Source organism: Nicotiana tomentosiformis, chromosome 8 (assembly GCF_000390325.3).
Source record: "Nicotiana tomentosiformis chromosome 8, ASM39032v3, whole genome shotgun sequence".
In the NCBI taxonomy this organism is placed as follows: domain Eukaryota; kingdom Viridiplantae; phylum Streptophyta; class Magnoliopsida; order Solanales; family Solanaceae; genus Nicotiana; species Nicotiana tomentosiformis.
In genome coordinates, this window is record NC_090819.1 from 18,812,357 (window position 1) to 18,826,234 (window position 13,878).

Genomic DNA, 13,878 nt, shown 5'->3' on the forward strand with positions numbered 1-13,878 from the left:
AGGTACTTCTCTAGAAATAGCTGAGAAAACTGATCTTGGGTAAATACAGAAACCCGGCTGGTCTGGTTAACATATAATCTCTCCACCACCTCTTGGCGGAACCCGTCATCCGAAACACAGCAAAATCTACCCCATTGGTCTCGACTATACCCATGTTCCACATCACCTCATAGCAGCGGTCAAGATAATCTTGTGGGTCCTCAGAAAGTGCACCACTGAAGTGAACTGGAAAGAGCTTAGTAAACTTGTCCAAACTCAATAAAGCCTCAGAAGACATGGCGGGCCTATCACCGGCCTGTGCCGCAACCACCGGCTGAATTACCCCAATTGACGGGGTTGTTGGAGCCTGATACTGGGGAGCAATCTGCTCCGAAGCGGGAGTAGTGGGAGTCTGCCTCTACCTCGGCCTCTGGCGCGACCTCGGTGTCGTCCTCTACCCCTGGTCATAACTGCCACCGGGGGCTCTAGCTCCTGTCCGGCGGCAGATGTAGTACGTGTTCTCTCCATCTGCGATCGAACAAGAATAGAATGGTTCAATCATCGATGATAGAATAAAATTACATGACATAATAAGAAAGAAGTGATATTATTCCTAAACTTCCTAGCCTCTGGAAGATAAGTACATACGTCTCCGTACCGATCCTTCAGATTGTACTAAGCTTGCTCGTGACACGTGAGACCTAAGTAACCTAGTACTCTGATACCAACTTGTTACGACCTAAAATTTCCACCTTTGGGACTGTGATGACGCCTAACATTTCACTTGCTAGGCAAGCCAACGTTAGAATAATCTTAACTATTTTTAAATAATTCAAATTAAACGAAAGCCAATTACTGAAATAAAGTACGGAAGACCATAACAACCGAATCATCCAAATACATCTGGTGTCACAAGTGCACAAGCTACTAGAATAATACAAATAAAGGTCTGAATAAAATTCAAGGTGTTTGAAAGATAATACACAGCTAATATAAAGTAGAAGGGGACTTCAGAACTGCGGACGCTGTGCAGTTATACCTCAAGTCTCCTCTGGATAGCTGAATCCGAGCAAGTCTAGGGTATGCCGCTGGGACCAACTCCAAAATCTGCACAAGAAGTGCAGAGTGTAGTATGAGTACAACTGACCCCATTTACTCCATAAGTGTCGAGCATAACCTAGACGAAGTAGTGACGAGGCTATGACACAACCTGTGCAAGTATATACATATACGAAGTAAATATTGAACACAGTAATTAACAAATTTACAAATTTAGGAAGGAACATGTGACGGGAAATATTATAAATATTTCAGCCAGGGAAGTGTCACGTAGCGTCCAAATAATGCAGCAACAACAAAATAGGTAGCTGAAATATAAAAATGGCATGACACCACCCTTCGTGCTTTTACTCTCATTCTTCCCATGAAATGATAAATAAATAATATGAATGGCACGATATCACCCTTCGTGCTTTAACTCTCTTTCTTGCCATAGTATGATGAATAAATAATTTAAATAGTGCGGCATCACCCTTCGTGCTTTGATTCTCTTACTCACTTAATAAATCAATAAACAATATTGTAAAATGGTACGACATCACCCTTCGTGTTTTGACAATCTTCCTCATCATGACAATAATAATATAAATAGTATAAATGGCACGGCATCGCTCTTCGTGCTTTTACAATCTTTCTTACCATGAAAATAATAATATAAATTCGAAAGAGTATTTAAATGCGGGGATCTATACTTATCAATAAATTCGATACCAGAATACCGACCTTACCTTCCACATATTTAACAATAATTAAATTAGCAATAATTTCATGAAAAATGATCAAATAAACCATAATAAACTTAAGCAGGAATATCTTAATTAAATAGGTAATTATTCAAAATGAACAAATCTTACCCACATACTTTGACTCAACCACAACGCATAAGTACTCGTCACCTCACATATACGTTGTACCCGCACATTAAATCACATAGCAAATAGACAAACAAGTCCTACTCCCTCAAGTCAAGGTTAACCACGACACTTACCTCGCTTCGCAATTCAAGTGATCACTCGACCACGGCTTTTCCTTTCGAATTAGTCTCCAAACCAATCAAACCTAGCAGTTTATTTACCAATAATTCAATTTGAGCTTTAGAACTTATTCACAATTCGAAAGAGACTTAATTTAAGTCATTTTCGGAAAAGTCAACCAAAAGTCAATGTGGGGCCCACTTTTCAGAATCCGACAAAAAATTACGGAATCCAAGTACCCATTCCGATACGAGTTCAACCATATAAAAATTATCAAATTCTGACATCAGATTGCCTTTTAAATCTTCATTTTATATTTTTGGAAGATTTTACAAAAATCTAATTTTTCTCCCATTAAATCCACAGATCATAATGTAAATAAGTATGAAATCATGAAATATAATCAATATAGGATAAGGAATACTTATCCAGTTCGAGCTTGTGAAAAATCCCTTTGAAATCGCCCAAATCTGAGACTTAAAACTCAAAAATAAATAAAAATGGCAAACTCCCGATTTTAAGCATTTTGTCCAGCATTATCAGGTCATTGCGGATATTATTTTCGCATTTGCGGGCTCGCATTGTCGAGAAAAATCTCGCATCTGCGAACCAAGGCAGCCAGGTAGAGGACCGCATATGCGGACCTTCACGTCGCAGATGCGACTGCGCAGAAGCGCAAGGGGAGCCCAGAAGCGTGAAGGATCGCATCTGCGATCATGGCACTATAGAAGGGGCATCACATCTGTGCCCCAAGCTTCGCAGAAGCGAAGCTTCTCCTTGGCCTCAAAGTCGCAGAAGCGACCACGCACCTGCGGCCAAAATTACGCAGGTGCGACGCACCAGAACCAGACCTGTATTCTTGAACAAAGGTGATCTGAAACTCGTCTGAAACTCACCCGAGCCCCTCGGGGCCTCGTCCAATGATACTGCCAGTCCCGTAACATAACGGGGACCTACTCGGGGTCTCAAATCACGTCGAACAACGTCAAAACTATATTTCGCACCTCGATTCGAACTTAATGAATTTATGACAATTTCAATTCTAAAACTTGCGCTGAAGCACATCAAAACAGTCCGGAATGACCTAAAATTTTGCATGTAAGTCCCAAACGACATAACAGAGCTATTTCAACTTTCAAAATTAAAATCCGAGCCCGATATCAATAAAAGTCAATTTGTGGTCAAACTTTGAAATCTTTAAGCTTTCAAAATTCTAACTTTTCAATAAATAGCAATAACTCAAGTTAGGGACCTCCAAATTAAATTTCGGGTATACGTCCAAGTCCCAAATTATGATACGGATCTACCGAAACTGTCAAAATATCGATGCGGGTCTGTTTGCTCAAAATATTGACCGAAGTCAACTTAAGTGAGCTTTATGCACTATTCCACATTTTTATCAATTTTTCACATAAAAATTTTTCGAAAAAATATACGGACTGCGCACGCAAGTCGAAGAATGCTAAATGGTGCTATTCGAGGTCTCGGAGCACATAATTAAATGTTAATTTTAAAGATGACCTATCGGGTCATCACAATAGAGGTCTCAAAATATGGTAGTAAATCCTATTACTCAAAACGACCTATCGGATCGTCACACATCCCATCCATAAGTCTTCATATAAGCTAGTCCAAACATCTCGACTGATATATTGTAATCCACCATACTATCATCTGGTAGATTATTCATTTGAGTTGTTATAGAGTGTCAAATATTAATAACTAAACTTAAACTTATTTAATATAAATAATCACTCAGTACGTGCATTGTACGTATTATTAGTCACACCTTTCTTATTTTCGTAATTGTAGCTTATAGCTATCGTACTTTTATAAAACATAAAGCCTCTAGTTTCACAGCGAACCTATGTTAGTAACACTTATCTATATTGGTAAAGATTTTTCAAGTTAACGAGATATTAGCCATATTTTACAATACACTATATTAGTTCTTGATTGCCAAAATTTTATTTACTAGTATGGTGATTTGAGTAGTTTAATTCAAAGTATTAGAATATTCGAAAAAGTTCTACTAAAAGTTAAAAAATACATATAAAAGATTAAAAACTTCAAAAGGATATATACTGCATTCTTGATAATACCATACAAAGAAATAATGAAGCATTATTTTATTAATTGAAAAGTCAAATAATGAATACAAGAAAATAATAAAGTTTATAAATATATGTCATGATCCAAATTCATGAGCAGACTGTATCCGTTAAGCGTACTGTATTCATTTCAATGTCAAAACACGATATCATAATCCATAAAACAAAATCATAACAAAGATATAACTGAATCTCTTAAAATACAATGTAAGTCTCAAGTACGACATAAAGTCTAATTCAAACCATAACCCACACTAACATAGTCAAAGAAGCATCTTAAATGGACACTAAATGTCTTCAAGGGGACACTAACAAATTTGACACAAATAATTAATCATGAAATAAATCATCAGGAGGTACGTATAGAAACATCAAATAACCTAGCATATGCCAATGTCAATGCGGAACTAGGATGTCATGCACGTTTTATCAGAGAACATACATAGATAATGCTTTTATATCTCAAAACTATCATGTTATTGTCATAAAATAGTATAACACAGTTTTATAGAGTCAAAATGTCTCTAACATAACGTTTTAGTTTTATTTTAAAAAGGCATACATGTCATAGTACATGCTCGCCTCATAATATACTAGATAGTTTGAAAGCAATTATGCAAGTTTCAAAATTAATATTTTTGAAAAGCAAGTAATCTAGATGTTAAAGTCTCAATACATGTTCAGCTTTTTTTAAAGCAATTTTTTTGTAAAAACTGAAAAAAAAAAATATTTTCATTTTTTTTTGTTTTTAGTTTTTTTTTTGTTTTTAGTAAAAAGAAATTCAGTTTTTCCAGTTTTTACAAAAAAAAATTGCTTTAGAAAATTGCTTTTCGGGTATGGGTAATAGGTCTTTTTAATTAATTAGGAGATATTTAGAATTGGCCAACAGGACGATGACACGTGTCCCTCCGTTTAAATGAGGGGTATATTTGAACCCAAAGTATGACTCCAGGAGTTTAGATAACCAAATAGTATAACGAATGGTATTCTTAGACCATTTTTGAAAGTACAAGGGTATATTTGGATCGTACCATTTTCGAAAGTACAGGATATTCTTAGCCGTACTATATATTAGAAGAGAAAGAGTTTCGACATGTGTGTTTAAGATCTTTTCAATAAAGGTTGAGGATATTTAGGTCACTTCACATTAGCTCTACAGATTTCTCCCGTCTTTGACTCTGTTCAAGCTACATGTATGCACATATCTTCTTCTTCTTTTCCTCGATTTTTATTTGGGTCAGCTTTTTTTGAGTTCTCTCCATCCTTCTTAGTTTTGCTATATTTAATGGATATAGAAATCTTTCACCCTCAAAGTACGATGGCTTGCCTCCACCAGTTATATTCTGAGATCGAGCAAACCTTGAATCTTGCACATATGATGAATCTTTACTCCCCAAAGATTTTCTGTGAGGGTGTGCTAAAACTTAGCAAATGTGGTCATCATGCCCTTCTCACCAGCATCGATGATGACAATGACCGTGGATGGATGGAACGGTTCATTGTCATTGCTACCAGGGACATCCTCCCGGCCACAAGACCTGCTCTTCCCGAATCATGGAATCTTCTCCGTAAGTCTTCAAATACCATTTTTCTTTGTGTGTTCAGAAAGACCTTCCTTCGCTACTAACTTTATTTTTTTCTTGCTCCAGCTACTCACTGAAAGCCACCGCGAGTTCAAGATCTGGCCCGATGGGTGCAGAAAATTCAGGATATTACTACACCAGAGTTCCGAAAGTGGAAAGAAATGACTCCCAAATATGAGTGGAAAGCCAAAAATCATGGTAAACAAAAGTTCTTCTTCCCTTCTTTCAATCTTACAACATAACTTGAAAACAATTTGTTAACTGTCTTTTTGTACCATACAGGACTTCCGAAGGGGTCCGTTGTATATTTTCTCTAGTATTAATTTATGTGAAACACAAAATAAGGCTCTCAAAACTAATAAAGAAATTTCGTGTTCCTACAATCTATCAATTTAAGAATTTCTTTCATTATAGATGTCAGTAATATTATTTGAGCCTAGATTGAAGAGGATAGGGCCCATTCTGCTAGAAGTATCTTTATTTCTCCTAAATTTATGGGATTTTTCTAATGTTAACCTTTTAAATTAGATGCCTAGAATTTATATTTTGGTCTTAGTTGAAGAAGAAATTACTCATCCTACTAGAAGGACCCCTATTTTTTCCTAAGTTTCTAGATTTTTTCAACTCTTTATATTATGATTTGTCCTTGGTTCAAGAGGACATTATTGGAAGAAATGCTATTTTTTTAAAAGAAATGCTACAGTCTTTTGGTCTCAAAAATTTGATTCTGCACGAATACATCTTCATATAGGCCTCATTGTGACCCAGAGGAATCTCAACGAGTGTTACAAAGTTCCCTCACCCGGAGGCAAGCTTGCGAATCTGCTCTTGCTTCCGGTGAAGGTGCCTCCTCTAGTAGTCCCCATCCCAAGGATAAGAAACCAAAGAGGAAATGTACCTCCTCGACTGGGACTTAGAAGAAGAGAATAAAAAATAATACAAACCGGACTGGCCACAGTGGTCCTCGATGTCGAAGAAGGAGCCGATGATGGAGAGGCTCCTCTTCAGAGAAGAAAAAGATGTTCATCAGCTCAATCGGGTACTCAGCCAGGAGAGTTTTAAACTCCACCTCCAGAAGAGGTTGAGAGACTCTGGTGGGAAATGGATTTAGTTGAAAATACTAATTCCCATTTTTTGATTCCTTTAAATGCCTCCAGTCAAAGGAGTTCAGTCCCTGACCTTCCTTTATCACCAACTTCTGAGCCGATAACAACTGTCACTCTTTCTTCACTAGTTGATTCCTCTCCACCGGTGCCATCCGAACAAATGGAAGATAATCCTACTCCACGGTCTCCCGACCATGAAAATTTTGGAAATACTTATTCAGCAACCACTCTCAATACCCCCATGGAAGGCGAAGTTCCATTCTTTCTGTTTTGAATCAGTGTCATATACTTTCTAAGCCGGTGGAGCTTGCCAATTATCTGAAGTCGCTGGCCTCAGAAAAAGACTAGAGAAAGATGGATTCTCTCTCTGGTGAGTATTTTCTAAATAACAACATGCACTGTTCGGCACAGGTATCCATGTAACTTTCTTCTATCTCCTTTCAATTTATACTTTGCATTAATAACTTTACCTTTAACCTTTTTCAGGCCAACCTTCTTGCTTCCGAGGGCTTGCAAAGGTTGATTCTGGACAAACAAAAGCTTACTTTGGAATGAGACCAACTTTTAGCCGAACGGAATTAGCTTGTCGAGCACCTCCCAGTGTTAGAAGCAAGAATTGCTCAAATAAATGATCTCAAGGCTCGATTACAGCAGTTCGAGCAAGATAAAATGCCTTCCAGCCAAGATGCTGCCCTACTGCATATAGACCTCAAAGATGCAAAGGCTAAGTGGGTTGAACTTCATGATATTACAACTGCTGTTGCCAAGCATGAGTCTGCCTTCATGGAACAAGTTAATAACTTGAAGGCTAGTTTGCACTATAAAATTGAGGAGGCCAATGCTGCCGAGGATAAAAGATCAAGGATGGAGGAAAGGCTCAAAAGAGTAATGAAGTAGAATCAAATTCATGCCGCAACAAATGTTGATCTTGATTCCAGAATTAGCATTGTTAAAGTTGAAAATGAAATGCTTCAAGCGAATATTGAAAAACTCTGAGCCAAACTCCAAGACCAGAAAGATTCCATCATCTTTGAGAAAACCTATGCCATATACCATACAAAGAGAAAGACTTTGGAGAATGCCCACTGCTTCTAATTCTTCGAATACTAACTCCGAGTATTCGGCAACCGAAGGAGAAACCAAAGAGGATGTAGGCCCTGAATTGGAGGCGGAACAACTTTCTCCTACTAAGGAAAATGAAGACTCTTTTCTCCCCTCGGGTTCTGGCAGCAAAAACTGATGTATATATTTTTTCTTACTTTTTGTAATTATGCTAAAACTTTTTACTAAGTTAGAATTTTAATTAATAAAAAAAACCTTTTTGCTTATATATTGTGCAAAAAAAATTCTTTTTCATTTAACTAAAAAAGCTTCGGGAGTCTTTTCACATCTGATAGCTTTTGATTCCGGGCATAAACACTTCCGGAATCTACTCTTTATTATGAGGATTTCATAAGAGAGGGCCCTTTATATCTACGGTGCTCTTGAAGAGACCGTCTCTTGTTCATTCCGGCATAAGCATTTGAAGTTTTTGTTAACTTTCAAACGATAAAATAAATTAACTTATCATTAAGAAAAGAAATAAGATAAAAATAAAAGGATTTTGATTTATTCCCTCTATCTTTAAAAGTATATTTACATAAACATTCACTTGCTTAAGTAAATAAAACTGCCAATACATGTGGCTAACTTGTACAACATATTTCTACGGGGTTGATCATGTAGTCCCCGGTTCTGATAAGATATTGATCCCGATTCTAACATTTCCCGGTCTTCGTAACACTTTTAATGTCTTATCATGTATTATTCCCCCCTAGTGTTCCAATGCTAAGTATGAGAATTCGAATACATGAGGTCTTGCATTCACCGATGACCCTTTCTTCGTAGTATACTGTACATTGCTACCTTGTTAGTGGAAACAACTTGTGGATGGTGAAATAATCTGTTAGTTTTTTGGGAGATGAGATATGCCATCGAGCCAAAGATTATTTAACCATCCAAAAGTTGTTTGCCACACGATCTTATCTGTACAGAACTGTTTATACCCATGTTATAGCAATAGAACTTATGGTTGTTGATTCACCAATTAAGGAACCTAGTGCCTTGACACTAGAAGTCTTGCATTTGCCGATAATCCTCCCTTCGTAGTATGCTTTACATTGCTGCCTTATTAAAAACCTTGCCATAAAACCCAATTGGGACAAAAGCTGGTCGAAAAGAAAAAGAATGCAGCATATACTTTCAGCACTAGCAAAGATCTTCAGCAATAATACCTTTTGAGGTGAGTCACGTTCCAATTGCTTAGCAATTTAACTCCCTTTTGATCTCCCAATTCATACGAACCTTTACCTATTATGGATGAAACCCGGTAAGGTTCTTCCCATGTCGGTCCCAGCTTCCCGGCATTAACTTCTCGAGTATTTTGAGTAACTTTTCTCATAACTAAATCCCAAACTTTGAAATATCCGAGATTTGCTCTACGGTTGTAATATCTTTTCATCCTTTGATTTTGTGCCACCACCCTCACATATGCCACATCCCGGTGCTCTTTGAGCAAATCTAGTTTAACCAGCAATGCTTCATTGTATGTTTCTTCATTTGCTCGAGAAAACCTTAAGGTCGGTTCCTCCATTTCCATCGATATCAAAGCCTATGAACCATATATGAGTGAAAAGTGTGTTTCACCCGTGCTCAACTTTGTTATGGTCTGATAAGCCCATAAAACACCTGGTAGCTCATCTGGCCACTTGCCATTAACATCTTCTAACTTCTTTTTAAGGTTTTGAATAATTACCTTGTTGGTTGACTCCGCATGTCCATTAGAACTCGGGTGGTATGGTGAAGATGTAATTCGTTTGATCTTAAGTTCTTTCAAAAACTTTGTGACTTTGGAACCTATGAACTGTGGCTCGTTGTCACAAGCAAATTCTTTTGGTATTCTCAATCGGTAGAAGATGTGGTCCAGTATAAAATCAATCTCTTTTAGTTCTACGATCTTTTGGTAAGCACCTGCTTCAACCCATTTAGTAAAATAATTAGTTAAAACCAAAAAACTTTTACCTTACCGGGCTCTTGTCCATTCCCCATTTCATGAATGGCCATGGTGACACCACCGAATGCAAAAGCTCCGCCGATTGATGCACTAAATATGCATGGTGTTGACATTTACCGCACTTTTGTACAAATGCCATTGTGTCTTGTTCTATCCGGGGACAATAGTAGCCAGCTCTGACTAACTTGAAAACCAACGAGTCTGCATCGAAATGGTTCCCGCTGACTCCTTCATGCACTTTCCTCATCGCGTATCAACCTATGATGCCCCTAAACACCGAGCCAATGGCCCTTGGAATGACCTCATATATAGTTTTTTATCCACAAGACAGATTACCATGCCGTAGATATTCAACGAACTTGTTCCTCTAATCCCAGATTAAGTTGGTTGAATTAAGTTGCTGTCCACATCCAACATCGAATGCAGCAGTTGAACGACTGCACCAGAATCAGATCATTCCATTTATTGGACGAATCCAGATTGGCTAATGCATCTACCTCCACATTTTTCTCTCTTGGAATATGAACAATTGACCACTCCCTAAACCGGGACAGATTGTTGCAAGCACTCCTCCTTGGCATCGAAAATTTTGTATATTTGGTTTACCACAAGCTAGGAGTTGCACTTTACTTCGATGACCTCGGAGCTTAGTCCCCAAGCTAGTTCAAGTCCTGCAACCAAAGCCTCGTACTCGGCTTTATTATTTGTTAATGGCACAGTTATAATGGCTTCTCTCAGGGTTTCCCCCGAAGGAGTGATTAATACTACCACGAGACCGGACCTTTTTCAAAATGTGAATTTTGGTTAGACTCAGTTGCCTTTTTGGGGCATGTAGTATCGGTTGAAGGCATAAAAATAGATCCTAAGAAGATTGAGGCAGTTCAGAATTGGCCTAGACCTACTTCAGTTACGGAGATACGGAGTTTCCTAGGTTTGGCAAGTTATTATCGCCCGTTCATTGAAGGGTATTCATCTATAGCAAGCCCATTGACCAGACTGACCCAGAAAGGTATTCCATTCGGATGGTCAGACGAGTGTGAGTTGAGCTTTCAGAAGCTCAAGACTGCCTTAACTACGGTACCAGTGTTGGTATTACCCACAAGTTCAGGATCCTATACGGTGTATTGTGATGCATCTCGCGTTGGACTTGGTGCAGTATTGATACAAGATGGCAGGGTGATTGTATATGCGTCGCGGCAGTTGAAATTTCACGAGAAGAATTATCTTGTTCATGACTTAGAATTGGCAGTCATTGTTCATGCGCTAAAGATTTGGAGGCATTACCTTTACGGTGTCTCGTGTGAGGTATTTACTGATCATCGTAGCCTTTAGTATCTGTTCAAATAAAAAGATCTTAATTTGAGGCAGAGAAGATGGTTGGAGTTGTTGAAAGACTATGATATCACCATTTTGTATCACCTCGGAAAGGCTAATGTGGTGGCCTATGCTTTGAGTAGAAAGGTTGTGAGTATGGGTAGCCTTACTTATATTCCGGTTGGTGAGAGACCGTTAGCTATAGATGTCCAGACTTTGGCTAATCAGTTCGTGAGGTTAGATGTTTCAGATCCCAGTCGGGTTCTAGCTTGCACAGTCACTCGGTCTTCTTTATATGAGCGCATCGGAGAGCAGCAATATGATGATCCTCATTTACTTATCCTTAAGGACACGGTGCGGCACGGTAATGCCAAACAGGTTACTGTGGGGGAAGATGGAGTTTTGCGAATGCAGGGCCGTATTTGTGTGCCTAATGTTAACGGGCTTCGTGAATTAATTCTTGAAGAGGCACACAGTTCCAGGTATTCTATTCATCCAGGTGCCACCAAAATGTATCCAAATTTACGATAACATTATAGGTGGAGGAGAATGAAGAAGGATATAGTTGCATATGTAGCTCGGTGTCTAAATTATCAACAAGTCAAGTACGAGCATCAGAGACCTGGTGGTTTGATTCAGAAGTTAGAAATTCCTGAGTGGAAGTGGGAGCGTATCACTATGGATTTTGTTGTTGGACTCCCACGGACTCAGAGAAAATTTGACGCAGTTTGGGTCATTGTGGACAGGTTGACCAAGTCAGCACATTTCATTCCAGTGGCAGTTACCTATACTTCAGATCGGTTAGCTGAAATTTACATTCGTGAGATTGTCCGCCTTCACGGTGTGCCCGTGTCTATTATTTCAGATTGAGGTATGCAGTTTACCTCACACTTCTGGAGGGTTGTACTACGTGAGTTAGGCACGCGGGTTGAGTTGAGTATAGCATTTCATCCACAGACAGACGGACAGTCACAGCGCACTATTCAGATATTGGAAGATATGCTACGCGCTTGTGTTATAGACTTTGGAGGTTCTTGGGATCAGTTCTTGTCACTTACAGAGTTTGCCTATAATAATAGCTACCAGTCGAGCATTCAGATGGCTCCATATAAAGCACTGTATAGGAGGCGATGTCGTTCACCAGTTGGCTGGTTTGAACCGAGAGAGGCTCGGCTGTTGGGTCTTATTTGGTACAGGATGCCTTGGATAAGGTCAAGGTTATTCAGGATCGACTTCGCACAGCTCAGTCTAGGCAAAAGAGTTATGCCGACCGTAAAGTTCGTGATATTGCATTCATGGTTGGAGAACGAATATTGCTCCGGGTTTCACCTATGAAAGGTGTAATGAGGTTCGGAAAGAAGGGCAAGTTGAGCCCTAGGTATATCGGACCCTTTGAAATTCTTGAAAAGGTGGGTGAAGTAGCCTACAGGCTTGCATTACCACCTAGTTTATAAGCGGTTTATCCGGTGTTCCATGTGTCTATGCTCCGAAAATATCATGGTGATCCGTCCCATGTGTTAGATTTCAGCTCAGTCCAATTGGACAAAGATTTGACTTACGAGGAGGAGCCAGTGGCTATTCTAGCCCAGCAGGTCCGACAGTTAAGGTCAAAGAGTTATTCTTCAATTCGGGTGCAATGGAGAGGTCAGCCGGTAGAGGCATCTACCTAGGAGTCCGAGTCAGACACACGGAGTAAATATCCACACTTATTCACCAGCTCAGGTACTTTTTTCTAACTTCGTTCGAGGACGAACGGTTGTTTTAGAGGTGGAGAATGTAATGACCCAAAATGTTATCTTTAAATTTAATAAGTAATTCTGTGTTCTAAGACCTCGAAAAGCACCATTTATCATTCCTCGACTTGCGTGCACAATCCGTACAATTTTCTGAAAAGTTTTTATGTGAAAAATGGATTAAAATATGAAATAGAGCTTTAAAACTCGATTAAGTTGACTTTGGTCAACATTTTTAGCAAACGGACCCGGATCAGTGTTTTGACAGTTTTGGTAGGTGCGTATCGTGATTTGAGACTTGCGCGTATGCCCGGAATTTAATTTGGAGGTCCCTAACTCAAGTTATGACCATTTAACAGAAACTAGTAATTTAAAGGCTAAAGATTTCCAAAGTTTAACCATGAATTTGACTTTTTGACATCGGACTCGGATTGAGATTTCGGGAATTTGAATAGCTCTGTTATGTCATCTATGACTTGTGTGCCAAATTTGAAGTCATTCCGGATTCGTTTAATATGTTTTTGCACGAGTTTTGCAAAGAAAAAAAGTTTGAAAAATCACAAGTTCGAATCGAGGTGTGATTTGTAATTTCGATGTTGTTTGACGTGATTTTAGACCCCGAGTAAGTCCGTATTATGTTACGGGACTTGTTGGTATATTCGGACGGGGTCCCGAGTAACCCGAGTGTGATTCGGATCAAAATCGGATCAAATTATGGACTTAAGCAAATTCTGGAATTTGCTGCTTCTGGTGTGTTCGCTTCTGCGAAGCCTTAGCCACAGAAGCAGCTCCGCAGAAGCGTGAATCCCATCGCAGAAGCGGAAGCAGAGGGGCTGGGCAAGAAGCCGCAGAAGCAAAAAACTGAACGCTTCTGCGAGTCCGCAGAAGCGGACATTTCATTCGCAGAAGCGGAAGGCAATGCAGAAGCGGCATTTTCAGTCGCAAAAGCGAAAATTGACAGAACATT

The 13,878-nt window shown here is 39.0% G+C and overlaps 2 protein-coding genes across 2 annotated transcripts; both read right to left on the reverse strand.

The window, feature by feature from the left end:
* Positions 1-8,966: 8,966 nt before the first annotated feature.
* On the reverse strand, positions 8,967-9,450 carry LOC138897139 (uncharacterized). Its single transcript, XM_070183097.1, has 2 exons — positions 9,156-9,450; positions 8,967-9,019 (listed from the first exon to the last, which is right to left on the reverse strand). Exons 1-2 carry the CDS (start codon positions 9,448-9,450, stop codon positions 8,967-8,969), a joined length of 348 nt encoding a protein of 115 aa, XP_070039198.1.
* A 12-nt stretch (positions 9,451-9,462) lies between these two features.
* Positions 9,463-9,977, reverse strand: LOC104101252 (uncharacterized). The gene is made up of 2 exons (XM_009608703.1): positions 9,878-9,977; positions 9,463-9,821 (listed from the first exon to the last, which is right to left on the reverse strand). The coding sequence occupies exons 1-2, from the start codon at positions 9,975-9,977 to the stop codon at positions 9,463-9,465; spliced, it is 459 nt and encodes a 152-aa protein (XP_009606998.1).
* Between the last annotated feature and the right edge of the window lie 3,901 nt (positions 9,978-13,878).

Bases quoted from the DNA above. Each gene is read 5' to 3' on its own strand.
- LOC138897139 (XM_070183097.1), bottom strand. From the start codon at position 9,450: ATGGAAATGGAGGAACCGACCTTAAGGTTTTCTCGAGCAAATGAAGAA. The intron at 9,020-9,155 runs GTTCGTATGAAT...CTTTTCGACCAG, and splicing joins TTCATCCATAATAGGTAAAG to CTTTTGTCCCAATTGGGTTT.
- LOC104101252 (XM_009608703.1), bottom strand. From the start codon at position 9,977: ATGTCAACACCATGCATATTTAGTGCATCAATCGGCGGAGCTTTTGCA. The intron at 9,822-9,877 runs GTAAGGTAAAAG...GGGTTGAAGCAG, and splicing joins GGGGAATGGACAAGAGCCCG to GTGCTTACCAAAAGATCGTA.